This window comes from Tiliqua scincoides, chromosome 4, assembly GCF_035046505.1.
Source record: "Tiliqua scincoides isolate rTilSci1 chromosome 4, rTilSci1.hap2, whole genome shotgun sequence".
NCBI classification, from domain to species: Eukaryota; Metazoa; Chordata; class Lepidosauria; order Squamata; family Scincidae; genus Tiliqua; species Tiliqua scincoides.
Window position 1 is genome coordinate 172,717,779 of NC_089824.1, and position 13,305 is coordinate 172,731,083.

At 44.1% G+C, this 13,305-nt stretch overlaps 1 protein-coding gene across 1 annotated transcript in view; it reads left to right on the forward strand.

The window, feature by feature from the left end:
• SCUBE3 (signal peptide, CUB domain and EGF like domain containing 3) overlaps positions 1–13,305 on the forward strand; it is a 140,500-nt gene that overhangs the window by 109,818 nt on the left and 17,377 nt on the right. The window contains exons 9-10 of the mRNA XM_066624776.1: positions 1,010–1,132; positions 4,129–4,245. Of these exons, the coding sequence (XP_066480873.1) occupies positions 1,010–1,132; positions 4,129–4,245 (240 nt within the window). The remainder of the gene's footprint in view (positions 1–1,009; positions 1,133–4,128; positions 4,246–13,305) is intronic.

Sequence of the window (13,305 nt, forward strand, 5' to 3'; positions counted from 1 at the left end):
TGTATACCGCTTGTACTGCAGCTGCAGTGGTTGCCATTTCATTTCCAGGTTCAGTGTAAAATGCTAGCTTTGGTTTTTAAAGCCCTAAGCAATCCGGGACTAGTTTACTTCAGAAATTGTCTGTTCCCATATGACCCTGTCAGGGCCTTGAGGGCCACTTTGAAAGCCTTGCTTGTGGACCTGCCTTGGGGTATGATCTTGCTTGTCGGTGTGAGGGTCAGGTCCTTTTCAGTGGTGACTTCATGACTTTGGTAGACCTTAGCCGCACCTTATATCTACTACATGATGCTGCAGTTTGGGTCTTTCTTTACTTCTTTGTAACAGCAATGCAGGGGCCATAGTATGGAGAAGAAGGTATTTAATCTCTACCTCTACACTGATTTCCCGCCAAAAATTATGTCCCTCCCAGTGGATAGTTAGCCCTGAAAGTGTCATTGTAGCAAATGGCCTTATAGCAGAAAGATGTGCTATAAATATAAATAATATAAATGCACACTTGTATTTACAGTCTGTGGTGGTGTGTGCATATGTGTGTATAGTAGAGAGTGATTTGTCTTGTGTTAGGACTTGTTTGAGCAGGCCATGCTGAGAGCTACTGCCAGAGGGAGACTGAGGAAAGTCCCAAATGTGTGCAAGGATTGCATGTACTTGTGGACGTAGGACCTTTGATTGTAACAATATGATTTCTCCGAATCCTTTAACCTGCATGTTCTGACAGGATTCCAAATGTATTAAAAATATGTGCAGCACAATCCAATGTGTGTTTACTTTGAAATAAGTCAAACTATGTTCAATGGCATTTACTCCCAGGTAAGTATTTATCGAATTGCAGCCCCAGTATTGCATGTCTATTATCACTTTTATTGTGCAGATCAACGGGCTGGAGTTCATCCACATATTCAGTTTCCTCCCCACAGAATCATCCTCTGATGAATGTTAGGGTATTCATTCAGTTATTACATTTTTTCCTGATGCCTCTAACTAGATATGTCTTTCCTTCCCATCACAGACATTGATGAATGTAGGTTGAACAATGGAGGCTGTGACCACATCTGCAGAAATACAGTGGGCAGTTTTGAGTGCAGCTGTAAGAAAGGATATAAGCTGCTGATCAATGAAAGAACCTGTCAAGGTAAAATCATCTCAGTGTCTTTCTGAAGACAGTGATACAAGGATTTTCTGAAGCTGGGTTCAGCTGTAATATAATTGTATGGTGTAGACTTACCAGTGGCGCCTCTGTATCTGTGAGGGATCCATTCTCGGACCGCCCCTCCCCAGGGATACCGAAAACCGCTGATACAGAAATCTGCTGTTTCATCACCTTTTAACCCTCCGGTCACCTCCAGAGGGCTGTCTAAGGGAAACTGTAAGTGATGTTTAATGCCTTTTAAGGCATTCTGAGGTCTGGGGAAACCACCCCCTTCTGGTTTCTGGCCCAAAATGACCATTCTGAAGCCCGCAGAAGTTACAGGCCTTTAGGTGCAACCTCTGCAGGCTTCAGAAAGCCCTCCAGAGGCACATGTAGAACAGCTCTGAGCTCAAGTCTGGCTCAACACAGCTCAACCAGATCCGCAGATGGAAAATCCGCAGATAATAGCTCATCCTGTATTAGCAAAGAGCCTTGGGCTCATGCGCTTTCTCCACCCTTTTGGTGCTAGGGGATGAAATTTGCTGCTTGAAATTTTGGTGTGTTTCATGGCAGTGGAAGTGCACACTTCAAATTTTATGTAGCTGATCTCTTTGATTACTCCACAGTGAGATACAGATATACCTGCTGACTGGGCAAAGAGGCATTATTCAAGTGATAGCTCTCTTATATTTAGCAGGGGGAGAGGAACTGTCCCTTTCCATCCCAGCATTGCATCTTTTCTGGTGACTGTTTGCTGGTGTTTCTCTTATGTCTTTCTTTTTTTGGTTAAAATTGTGGGTCCCCTTGCAATAGGTGCCTATCTTTTTAAAGTTTTTTTTACCTCAAAAATCACTTTGAGAGAGACCTCCTGCAGCTATTGCAGGACTGTAGGATGCAGTGGTAGCCGTTTTGGCTAGGATTGGACTGTAAATAAGCGTGCAATCCTACCCTGCGCTGGAACAGGCAAGCCAGGAGGCTTGTGCCGTATCCAGCGCAGGATGGGGGCCAAAAGCGGCTCAGCCAGAGGCAAAGGGAAATTTTTTCCCTTACCTCTGGGAAAGGCACCCTTTCCCCTATGGGTCTCCTCGGACTTGCGCCACCTCTTGAGGTGGCACAAGTTTGAGGAGAGCAGACTGGCTTGAAACTGTTCCGTTCTCCCTGGGAATGGGGTTGGGATCTGGCATAACTGTTGGATTCCAGCCCCGCCTCCTGCTCTCCGCCCCCAGGGCCGCACATGGCCCGGCCACCCCCTGCCCAGGAACTCCTCCCTCCCACCTCCTCCCTGCCCCTCCCTGTCTACCTCAGAAGGACTTGGACTGGCCTATCAAGAGGTTTCAATTGCACCCTAAGTCTACTAAGTTTCAAGACCACAGAAGGCCTAGTGGAAAAGGAGGTGTTTTTCCTAGCCATCTGCGAATTTCAAGAGTTTCATTGGTAACCACCCCCTCCCACACATACCCTTCCTATCTTTGTCCTCCTCAGTATGCCCAAAGAGAATAACCCATCTTTACCTCTACAAATACTGTGGAGTCATATAGTACTTTGGATGTTAGCTAACCCCTATACACTGTGCATTGCTGTTGAATGACAGCAGGTCGTAGCCCACATTTTAAGAAGGTGTACAACTGTGTTGGTTACCAGGTCCTTCCTCCTCTGCATCAGCAACTGCAATTTCTCCCCTCCCTGATGGCTGGAATAAACATCTGTGAACATGTGATCTAGTCCAGGTGTTTTACTCTGACTGCATAAGGCCTGGCCCTAGGGAAATAGGCGTGTTTTAAGGGTTGAGGTGGGGAGAGTTGCTGTTTGCTTAGGCTGTGACCTCTTTCATCTCTATCCAGGTTGTGCCTTCCTGGTTTTTTTTTTTTTTTTTAAATGAGATTGTGGCTACTAAGTTAATGAAAACAATGAAATAAGGTTGGTTGACTAACTTTGCCCAATGGACTGTGTTTCCTAACCCAAATGAAATTTCCTGTAAGGAAAAGTAGGTGCCCTTGCACCTCCTTTGGCCATATACCAGGAAGGCTTGTGTGTGTGCATGTGTGGGTTATTAATGAGCATGAAACTGGGCATGTGTCACTAGGAGACTTGCAGATACCCTTCCCATTCCCAGCCATCCCACTTTCCTGCCCCTGTATCTTTTTGTGCCAACCCTGGGGTTCGGCCCTTTGTCTTAACTAATGTGATAGGAGTTTGTTGTGCCATATACCCACATTATCCTAATTTATTTAATGAGGTATAATTTAATCATCATTTAATCAGTCGTAATTGCTGCTTTCCAATTTTGTATCCACGATTTAGAATCTTTATTTTACAGGTTGATCTTCCTTATCCATGACTTTGGGACCCTCAGATTTGACCCATCATGGGTTCTGACCCACATCAGGAAGGCCGACCTGTACCTCCCGAACATGACTAGAAGAGTCTTCTAGTTGCAACAAGGAGTTGGTCTGAGGCACAGAGAGGCCTCCAAAGGTCTCCAAAAACTGCAAGTGCATTTCTGTGGTCTCCCTGGGCCTCAGACCACCCCCTGGTTTTAGTTTTTGGCCCCCACTTGTGGATTAAATTATCCGCAGGTTTCAGTATCTGCGGGGGGTCCACAAATGTGCAGATACCAAGAGCTGATCTGTACTTTAAACATCATGGAAAGGATGAAAAAAAATAGACCCTTTTTTCTTTGCCTCCTTGATTTTCAATATGACATGATGGCTTAACTGTTAATATGCATTATTACATGATCTTGAATATGTGTCCTTGGTGATTGTAGGGGCTGGATCTGACAGTGGAACCCAGGTTACAGTAATGCCTGATGGACATGTTTTGTTTCTGTTAGAATTACAGTGACAAGGAAAATGTTTGTTACTGCTTCCTTCTCCTGTCCCTTGACAATAAGTACAGTTTCAGAATTCCTGCTGCTTGAAGAAACAAAGCAATCCAGGCCTTAGGGAGGTGCTGCCTACTTGCTGGAATGTGGCTTATATTATTTTTTCCTGCTCTAGATATTGATGAATGCTCCTTTGACAGAACCTGTGATCACATCTGTGTAAACACACCAGGGAGCTTCCAGTGCCTTTGTCATAAAGGCTACACACTGTATGGACTCACCCACTGTGGAGGTAAGCATGTGGCAGTAGAGAATGAGAAGGATGTGGGCTCTCTTTGTGTCTTCTTTGATGGAACTTTCTTTAATCTTCTACCCTGGCTGTAGATGCTGCTCCAAGCTGGAGCCCATTGTCTGATCAGTTCATTGATCTGACCAGTTCAGATCAGCTGGCCTCAGGGAAGCTGGACTTCAGCTACGGTGAAGTGGTTTTCATAGCCTATGCTTTATCTGCTTGACTCAGCAGGTTTCATACTCTAATATTGTTAGTGCTCTTGGTTACAGTCTTATTAGGATGCTTCATTTGACATTGGCACATGATAACAAGAGACCTCATCCTGGTGCCCTCCCCTACATCTGGCATTCTGACTTAACCCATTCCTAAAATCAGGAGGTTGCGCATACACATCATGGCTTGTACCCCATAATGGATTTTTCCTCCAGAAACTTGTCCAATCCCCTTTTAAAGGCGTCTAGGCTAGACGCCAGCACCACATCCTGTGGCAAGGAGTTCCACAGACCGACCACGCGCTGAGTAAAGAAATATTTTCTTTTGTCTGTCTTAACTCTCCCAACACTCAATTTTAGTGGATGTCCCCTGGTTCTGGTATTATGTGAGAGTGTAAAGAGCATCTCCCTATCCACTCTGTCCATCCCCTGCATAATTTTGTATGTCTCAATCATGTCCCCCCTCAAGCGTCTCTTTTCTAGGCTGAAGAGGCCCAAACGCCGTAGCCTTTCCTCATAAGGAAGGTGCCCCAGCCCCGTAATCATCTTAGTCGCTCTCTTTTGCACCTTTTCCATTTCCACTATGTCTTTTTTGAGATGCGGCGACCAGAACTGGACACAATACTCCAGGTGTGGCCTTACCATCGATTTGTACAACGGCATTATAATACTAGCCGTTTTGTTCTCAATAGCCTTCCTAATGATCCCAAGCATAGAATTGGCCTTCTTCACTGCCGCCGCACATTGGGTCGGCACTTTCATCGACCTGTCCACCACCACCCCAAGATCTCTCTCCTGATCTGTCACAGACAGCTCAGAACCCATCAGCCTATATGTGAAGTTTTGATTTTTTGCCCCAATGTGCATGACTTTACACTTACTGACATTGAAGCGCATCTGCCATTTTGCTGCCCATTCTGCCAGTCTGGAGAGATCCTTCTGGAGCTCCTCACAATCACTTCTGGTCTTTACCACTCGGAAAAGTTTGGTGTCATCTGCAAACTTAGCCACTTCACTGTTCAACCCTGTCTCCAGGTCATTTATGAAGAGGTTGAGAAGCACCGGTTCCAGGACAGATCCTTGGGGCACACCACTTTTCACCTCTCTCCATTGTGAAAATTGCCCATTGACACCCACTCTCTGCTTCCTGGCCTCCAACCAGTTCTCAATCCACGAGAGGACCTGTCCTCTAATTCCCTGACTGTGGAGTTTTTTCAGTAGCCTTTGGTGAGGGACTGTGTCAAACGCCTTCTGAAAGTCCAGATATATAATGTCCACGGGTTCTCCCGCATCCACATGCCTGTTGACCTTTTCAAAGAATTCTATAAGGTTTGTGAGGCAAGACTTACCCTTACAGAAGCCATGCTGACTCTCCCTCAGCAAGGCCTGTTCGTCTATGTGTTTTGAGATCCTATCTTTGATGAGGCATTCCACCATCTTACCCGGTATGGATGTTAGGCTGACCGGCCTATAGTTTCCCGGGTCCCCCCTCTTTCCCTTTTTAAAAATAGGTGTGACATTTGCTATCCTCCAGTCTTCTGGCACCGTGGCCGTTTTGAGGGACAAATTACATACCTTAGTCAAGAGATCTGCAACTTCATTCTTCAATTCCTTATTAACCCTTGGGTGGATGCCATCAGGGCCCGGTGACTTATTGATCTTTAATTTATCAGTGAGGTCTGAAACATCTTCTCTTTTAACCTCTATCTGACTTAACTCCTCGGTTAGGAGGGGCCGTTCGGGCAGCGGTATCTGCCCGAGGTCTTCTGCCGTGAAGACAGATGCAAAGAACTCATTTAATTTCTCTGCCATTTCTAAGTCTCCTTTTATCTCCCCTTTCCCTCCCTCACTATCCAGAGGGCCAACCGCTTCTCTGGTGGGTTTCCTGCTTCTAACATATTTGAAGAAGCTTTTATTATTCCCCTTAATGTTGCTGGCCATGCGTGCCTCATAGTCTCGCTTGGCCTCCCATATCACCTTCTTACATTTCTTTTGCCACAGTTTATGTTCCTTTTTATTCTCCTCATTAGGGCAAGACTTCCATTTACGGAAGGAAGCTTCCTTGCCCTTCACAGCCTCTCTAACTTGGCTGGTTAGCCATGCCATGCGGGCACCCTCCTGGATTTAGTGGAACCCTTCTTTCTTTGCGGTATACACCTCTGCTGTGCCTCTATTACTGTTGTTTTAAGCAGCCTCCATGCACTCTGGAGAGATTGGACTCTTTTTACCCTCCCTTTCAACCTCCTGGGGGATCCCTTTTACCTGGGGGATCTTCTTCTTGTAAAGCATGTGCTCTACCAGTTTCACTATGTATCTCCAAGCATTGAGGGGGAGGGAAGCTAGCTAGGCAAGGCTACAATCCTATCCACACTTGCCTGGGTGTGAGGTGGTAGATGAGTAGATATGTATAGGATTGGACTCCAAGTCACTGCATGCCAAATCTTTACATTGTGTATCACCTGGGCTTTTGTGGACTCTTTCTGCCCTTACTTGAGGTGTTTGAGAATTACTGTAGTTTATATAGAACTGTTTATAATAAGGGTTATTTATAGTCTCTGTATAGTTTATCTACAAAACAACACAGTCACAACACAAGAGTGACTTGCCCAAGTGCTGAACAGAGGCTTGAACTCAAATCTTCTAAATCCACACCTAGCATTTGAGGAGGTGGATCACAGGAAGGTTTTTGTCTTTGTGTGCGTATGTTTCTTTTATAACTCAACTCTTTGTTTTTGTGAGGCAGTACTTAATGAATAGCTTTCCTAAAAGATGCCTGCTGCTCTATGCAAAAGATTGCAGGATCAGACATTTGTATCTGCTGCTGTAAACAAAGCGACAAGAGCGATTTGTGACTTGTCCAGTCAGATGGGAGTGGGGAAATCCCCATTGTGAGTTTTTGGCATAGAATTAGCAGCAGGAGAAGGGGAACTTCAGAACGTTTTTGAGTTTCTCAGTGAAAGGGGAGGAGAGGGTTGGGGTTGTGCCAGCAAGAAAAATGGAAAGGCAGATGGAAGGCATAGAGGGGTTTGTTGGAGCGTGTTGCTACAGCAGTGTGGCTTGCCACGGTAAATTTAAGGAAGAGTTATGTCTCTTAAAATGCCCTAGATTACATAGATTAAGGCAGATGCATAAACATACTGCAGCAATTATACAAACACAAATATGCACATAAGTAAAGTATGCACACAACAGTCAGACAAAAGCTGCAATCTCCTGGGAGGAGAGCCTCATTTAATTCAATGGGACTTACTTCTTAGTAGACACGACTTGCAAGTAAAGTGTGCTTGAAAACTACAAACCCAAATCACCTGATGGGTTATGTTCTCCAGTCCTCTGTATCAGACTGGTGTAGATTCATGGACTTCACGGGATGTATTGTCATTGCAAGTCAAAAACAGCATGTTGTCTATATGCCATTGTTGCCAATGTATGCCATAATGATTGTAAAATCCATTTTCAGAATTTGGTGGGGGTGACAGCCCAGCTATCCTAGTCACTTAGTGAATTCATGGCAAAGTGGATATTGAATTGGGGACTTCTAGAGTAATAGTGCATAGAGTCTGCTGTGCTCTTGATGAAATCTATCAAATGTACAAAGAAGGGCCACTGGCAAGGTAGCAGCATTGCCAAAAAAGAGTGAGGTAGCACAGTGGATCACAAATGGAAAACTAGTACTCAGACTGCTAAAAGCAGAAAGGAATGGTTTCCTCCTGGAGAAATCAGGGATGGTTTTGAGATTTTTGTTGAGAGACATATTGTGTGTGACACAAGACTTCTGCTTTACTTGGCACGGATCAAACCTCAGCTGCAGTAATATGTTAAGTGTGGGTAGCAGTGTTTTAAAATGGATATGACCAATAGAAAAGGGTATAGAGGAAAGCAAAGAAGACCGTGAAAGATTTCCTAGTTTATGGAAAAAGACTGAAAGACCTTGGTATACTTAGAACTTGTCTACATGCAGCTTAGTTCAGCCCAAACACATGAGTGATTAAGGAAAAAAAAATAGATACTAGTGAACTGAAGCCAAAGATGTCTATTTCTGGCTATTTTGACACTGAATGTGGATTTTCAGCCTCTTTGCCTTTCCACAAACAACCTTTCTGATCCAGGGCTGTTGTGAGCTTTCCTGTATCTCTCTCCTGTATCATTGATTGCATATTTTCAGCCCCATCTTCCTGTGGACTCTAACAGAGAACTTCTTTATTTCTTTTTGTCCTCTTATCCTCTCAGCCACACTGCCTTTGCAGTCCCATGTTCCCTTGCAACAGACTGTCCCTCAGTCCCAAGGTCTCTTGACCTCATTACCTCAGATCTTCAGTCACAACTGCCTCACATGATCCCTTGAATCCTCATCCTCTCTGCCAAAGACAGTCCTGTCCCACAAGTCCCTAGGCCGTGTATAATGCTAAACAACCCTTCCAATATCCTCTGAGCAACAAATTAACTTTCAACAGTGTATAACTGACCATTTCCCCTCTACATCTGAAATGTTCACGAGCATTCTGTGACATCATAGCTACTAAAGGAGGAAGGTTCAAAACTGCCCACAACAAGTTTATACAGTTTATACAGACCTACATATGCCAGCTGTGTAGGTCAGCAATACATGTTATAAAAAGAGGTTGTTGGAAGTCTATCACTGAAAGTTTTTAAAAGAAGATCGGGCAAACTTTGGAACTGAATGATTTGATTTTAAGTTATTTTGCTGGCAAGTTGTGGAAACTCCTTATCTTATTATAGATATAGAATTTTATCAACATTCTTTTGTGGAAAATGTTCACACTGAAAGCAGGAAAGAAATGTTATCAAACACCACATCAAACAATTAACTGTTTTTCAGTGGTGGTTGGATATTAACTGAAGCCCCAGGAGTATTGTGTTCCCCTGGTGAGTTGGACATAACCTTGCAGAGAGAGAGAGAACAGGAAATGTAGGGGAAATGTCAGATGGGACTTTTTGGCAAGAAAATCTGTTGGAGATAAGCCCAAGAATGCCATTGTTAGGCTTTAGGAAGAATCCAGACTTATGTGGGTGACACTGAGTCATTGTGATTTCAACATTTCTGTATTATACAAAGAAAAGCTCTAATCTTTAGACATAAAAGGAAAGGCTATAGCTCAGCTTAGCAGGGGGCAAATACTTGGGGATGTCTGTTCCCTTTGTGACCTGCTTGTGAATTTCCCCAAAGCATTTAGCTGGTGGTAGAAGGATGCCAAGCTACATGGACCCTTGTCCTGATGCAAAATCTGCTTCTCAATGGGCAACTAAGCTTTGCAATAGATATATTCCTCCTGAAACAGATCTTCCAGAGTGCCAGTTGCTTTTTCTGGCAGCCTTTCTGTGTCTTGAAGAGTAGTGACATTATGAAATTGTTTCGGAGTTCTGATTGCTTTGAAGGTCAGTGTTGGTGTCTTCTTTGCATCCATGAGCTGGCTTTTGAGACTATTCCTGTATAGCTACATATGAATTAACATATTTCATCAAAAGAAGTCATAATTGGAATTTGCCTACCCATAGTCCTGTGAACTGGTTTGGCTGTGCATTGGAATAAAAGGCAAAACGACTCATTGGTCAGGAAGACTGGTAATTGTGATTGGATCTTCTAGCAATTTTTTAAAATTCAAATGAGCCACAGGTGAGCCTACCAGTTTCTTCAGAATGACAGTGGGAGGAGGGATGTTTAACTCTTTTCCTCTGCACTGTTTTCCGAATTAAAATATCCTGTAGATGCAATTTGCACTTGGTGCATATGTGCATGCACGTGCATGAGTGTGTATGAACACAGGTATCTTCAGTCCTTCCTGCAGCAAAGAGCAAAACAGGGAAATCAATTTTGATTAACAGCATGGGGGAAAGAGTTAAACATCTGCTCCTCCCCCCACCTCCAAGAAATTGGCAGTCCCTCAGTTTTTTAAAATGTTGGATGAGCCAGTTGCAGATCTTTCATAAGATGTGCAGTCTGCTCTTTAGGGCAGTGGTTCTCACACATTTAGCACCAGGACCTGCTTTTAAGAACAAGAATCTTTCGGAACCCACCGGAAGTGATGTCATGAGTGGAAGTGACATCATCAAGCAGGAAAATTTTTAACAATCCTAGTTAGGCTGCAATCCTACGGACACTTATCCAGCAGTAAGTCCCATTTACTATCATTGTTAAAAGATTATACATAGTAGCTTGTTTAAAAGTACAGGTCTGTAACATTTCCCCAAGTGCAGTCACATACCATGGTAGCATCAAGTCTAATATATTAAAAATAAAATATTGAAATGAATGGGGACCCACCAGAAATTGACTCACGGCCTACCTAGTGGGTCCCAACCCACAGTTTGAGAAACACTACTTTAGTATATCTTATTAGAGAGCAAGCTATGTGGATTACTTGTTCTAATAAAATATTCCCTCATATGTGCTTCCTTGAGTATAATTCCCAAAACGATTGCATTATGTCAGAACTTTTTCCGAAACAGAACAGGCTATGCTGATTCTGAAATACATGGTGGTTGCTAGTACTACTGCTAGAACTCTACAGTTTTGATTGAAACTCTGGGTGGAAGAAGAAGGTTGCATCTCCTCAATTAATACTAGGGCTACTTTGGTGGCATATTGCAGTGCTAGGCAGTATTTAGCAGTATGAAAAGACTAACAGCCCAATCCTATGCTGCTCTACCCAGAAGTAAGTCACACTGTGTTTCATGGGGCTTACTCCTAGGTAAATATGCATAGGATTGCAGCCTAAGAGGGGGAATCATACAATGACATCTTGGCTAGACAGTTCAGGACAGGCAAAAGAAAATACTTTTTTTTTGCAAAGCATAATTCACTGATGGAATTCATAAGCACAAGATGCACATAGGCCTGTGAAATTAAGGCTTTCCTCCCAAAAATTTATGCTGGTTTTATATGCATTTGAGGTACTGATTCAAAAAAGGCATCTGTTTTGCCTTATCATGCCTAGTTTGGAGATACAGCATAGAGAATGGTTCAAGTAGCTTCCTTAGGAGAAAGCCTACGCCTACCATTCACTAATGAGGCTATGCCTTATCTCCAAAACTAGATGTGATAGGGCAAAATTGATGCTATTTTTGGAATCAGCACCCCAAATATACCCAGGATTAGTTTTGAGGCTGCAAAATATGTTAGCCTGTGTTATGGCCACCAATCATCTCATGGGTTTTTAAAAGGTTTAGATATATCCTCCATGAATTGTTATAAGCAGAAGAAAAAGATGGGGAAGGACAGGGGATGTCTGTCACCTTCATGCCTTGCTTGAGAAGGTCCATGATTTTGGAGAAGGGCAGTGGTTCAGCAGCAGACTGTGCATTTTGCATGTGGAAGGTCCCAAGTTCCAAGTAGGACAAAGAGAAATTCTAAGTGTAAGGCTCCTGTGAGAACTTTCCAGAAATACTGACCACAGTATGGCTGGTCACAGCTGTAAATGGAAAACTAACAGGATGCACTTTTGCAGTTTCTGAGGTACTTATGAAGCATTGATGCCATCTCCTCCTTTTCTTGCCCTTTGGGGAGAGGTGGCACATTCCATTCAAATGGTTTCTGTGCTAGAATTCTGAAGCAGTGTAACAATGACAGTCCCTTCCTAACCTTCCCTAGAGCAGGCAGGCCAGCCGGTTGAGGCTGAAAGCAGCTCAAACCAGGGCAAGGGGAATCGCTTACTCTGTGTTGCGCTGCAGCAGCCCCAATTAGGCTACTCAGATCTGTCCCACCTCAAGAGATGGTGCAGATCCAGGCAGCCCAGAGCTTCTCCAGGCTGTCAGGGACTGGGGTTAGGATCCGGCACAAATGCTAGATCCTGGCCACACTCCCACTCACCCGCCGTCTGTCCTCCCCCCACCCCAAAATGTCTCCTCCCTGCCCTTTCCACACACCCCCACACTATCCTGACTCAGCTGGTGCGGGCTTACCTGTCCGCCGGCGCAATGGGATGTGGGCTGGCCTCCCTGCTTTCCCAGTGAAACAAAAGTGCTTTACGGCACTTTCATGACACTGCTGGGGTGGCTCAAGGGACTTACATCAGCCCATTGCCTTGTTGGGATTGCACCCTGAGAAACTAAAGACTTTCTTTTTTCTCATGAAATTCAACTTCTGTAGAGTAATACCTGTAAATACCTGCCTGCTTTAGCAGTCTTCCACAAACAGATTCTTTTTCCCAAAGGGAGGGTGGAATCTCTGAGGGCGCCTTTTGGGTAACAGAAAGTGAGTTGCATAAAGCAGCAAGATGGGATATGGAACCAAGCCAGAGAATGGAGAACGCTTTGGCAGTACCATATGAGTCAGCACCCAGCCCACTCTTGGGAGCAAAACTGTGATCTTAGTGTGCCCCATTGTGTGGGAGTATGCTTTGGCAAAGCCTGGAAGACTGAAACATTTGTTACGGGAAGTTTTGGAACAAAGCTATCCCTTCATGGGTTGTTTTGACTGTTCAGCTCTCATTGTTTGTGTGTCTCATACCAGACTTTTAGCACTGATTTCCATGGTTGAAGCTGTCTCAGTGCCTGAAGGTGGGGGAATGCTGAAAGGGGGCCACACTGGCAGGTTGGTTGACATAACTGCCTTTATGAACTTCAGCTATTAAGTCCTTTCATTTTACTCTGGTCCATAGTCTCCATTTCATCCTTAACCCTTGGAATAACTCTCCAAAGGAGAGTCTGGCAAGTTCTTTCACTCATCAGTGGTTATCAATCTTGTTTGTTGGCAGAAGTGGGAAAAAGCCAACCTGAAGACTTCATTAGGAGCAATTTAAACCTTTCTCCATTGCAGTAACCACCACATACAGAAGTCTATGCAGAAAGCATAGCATTTTCTGACAGTTTCTCAGGAATATAGTCTAGG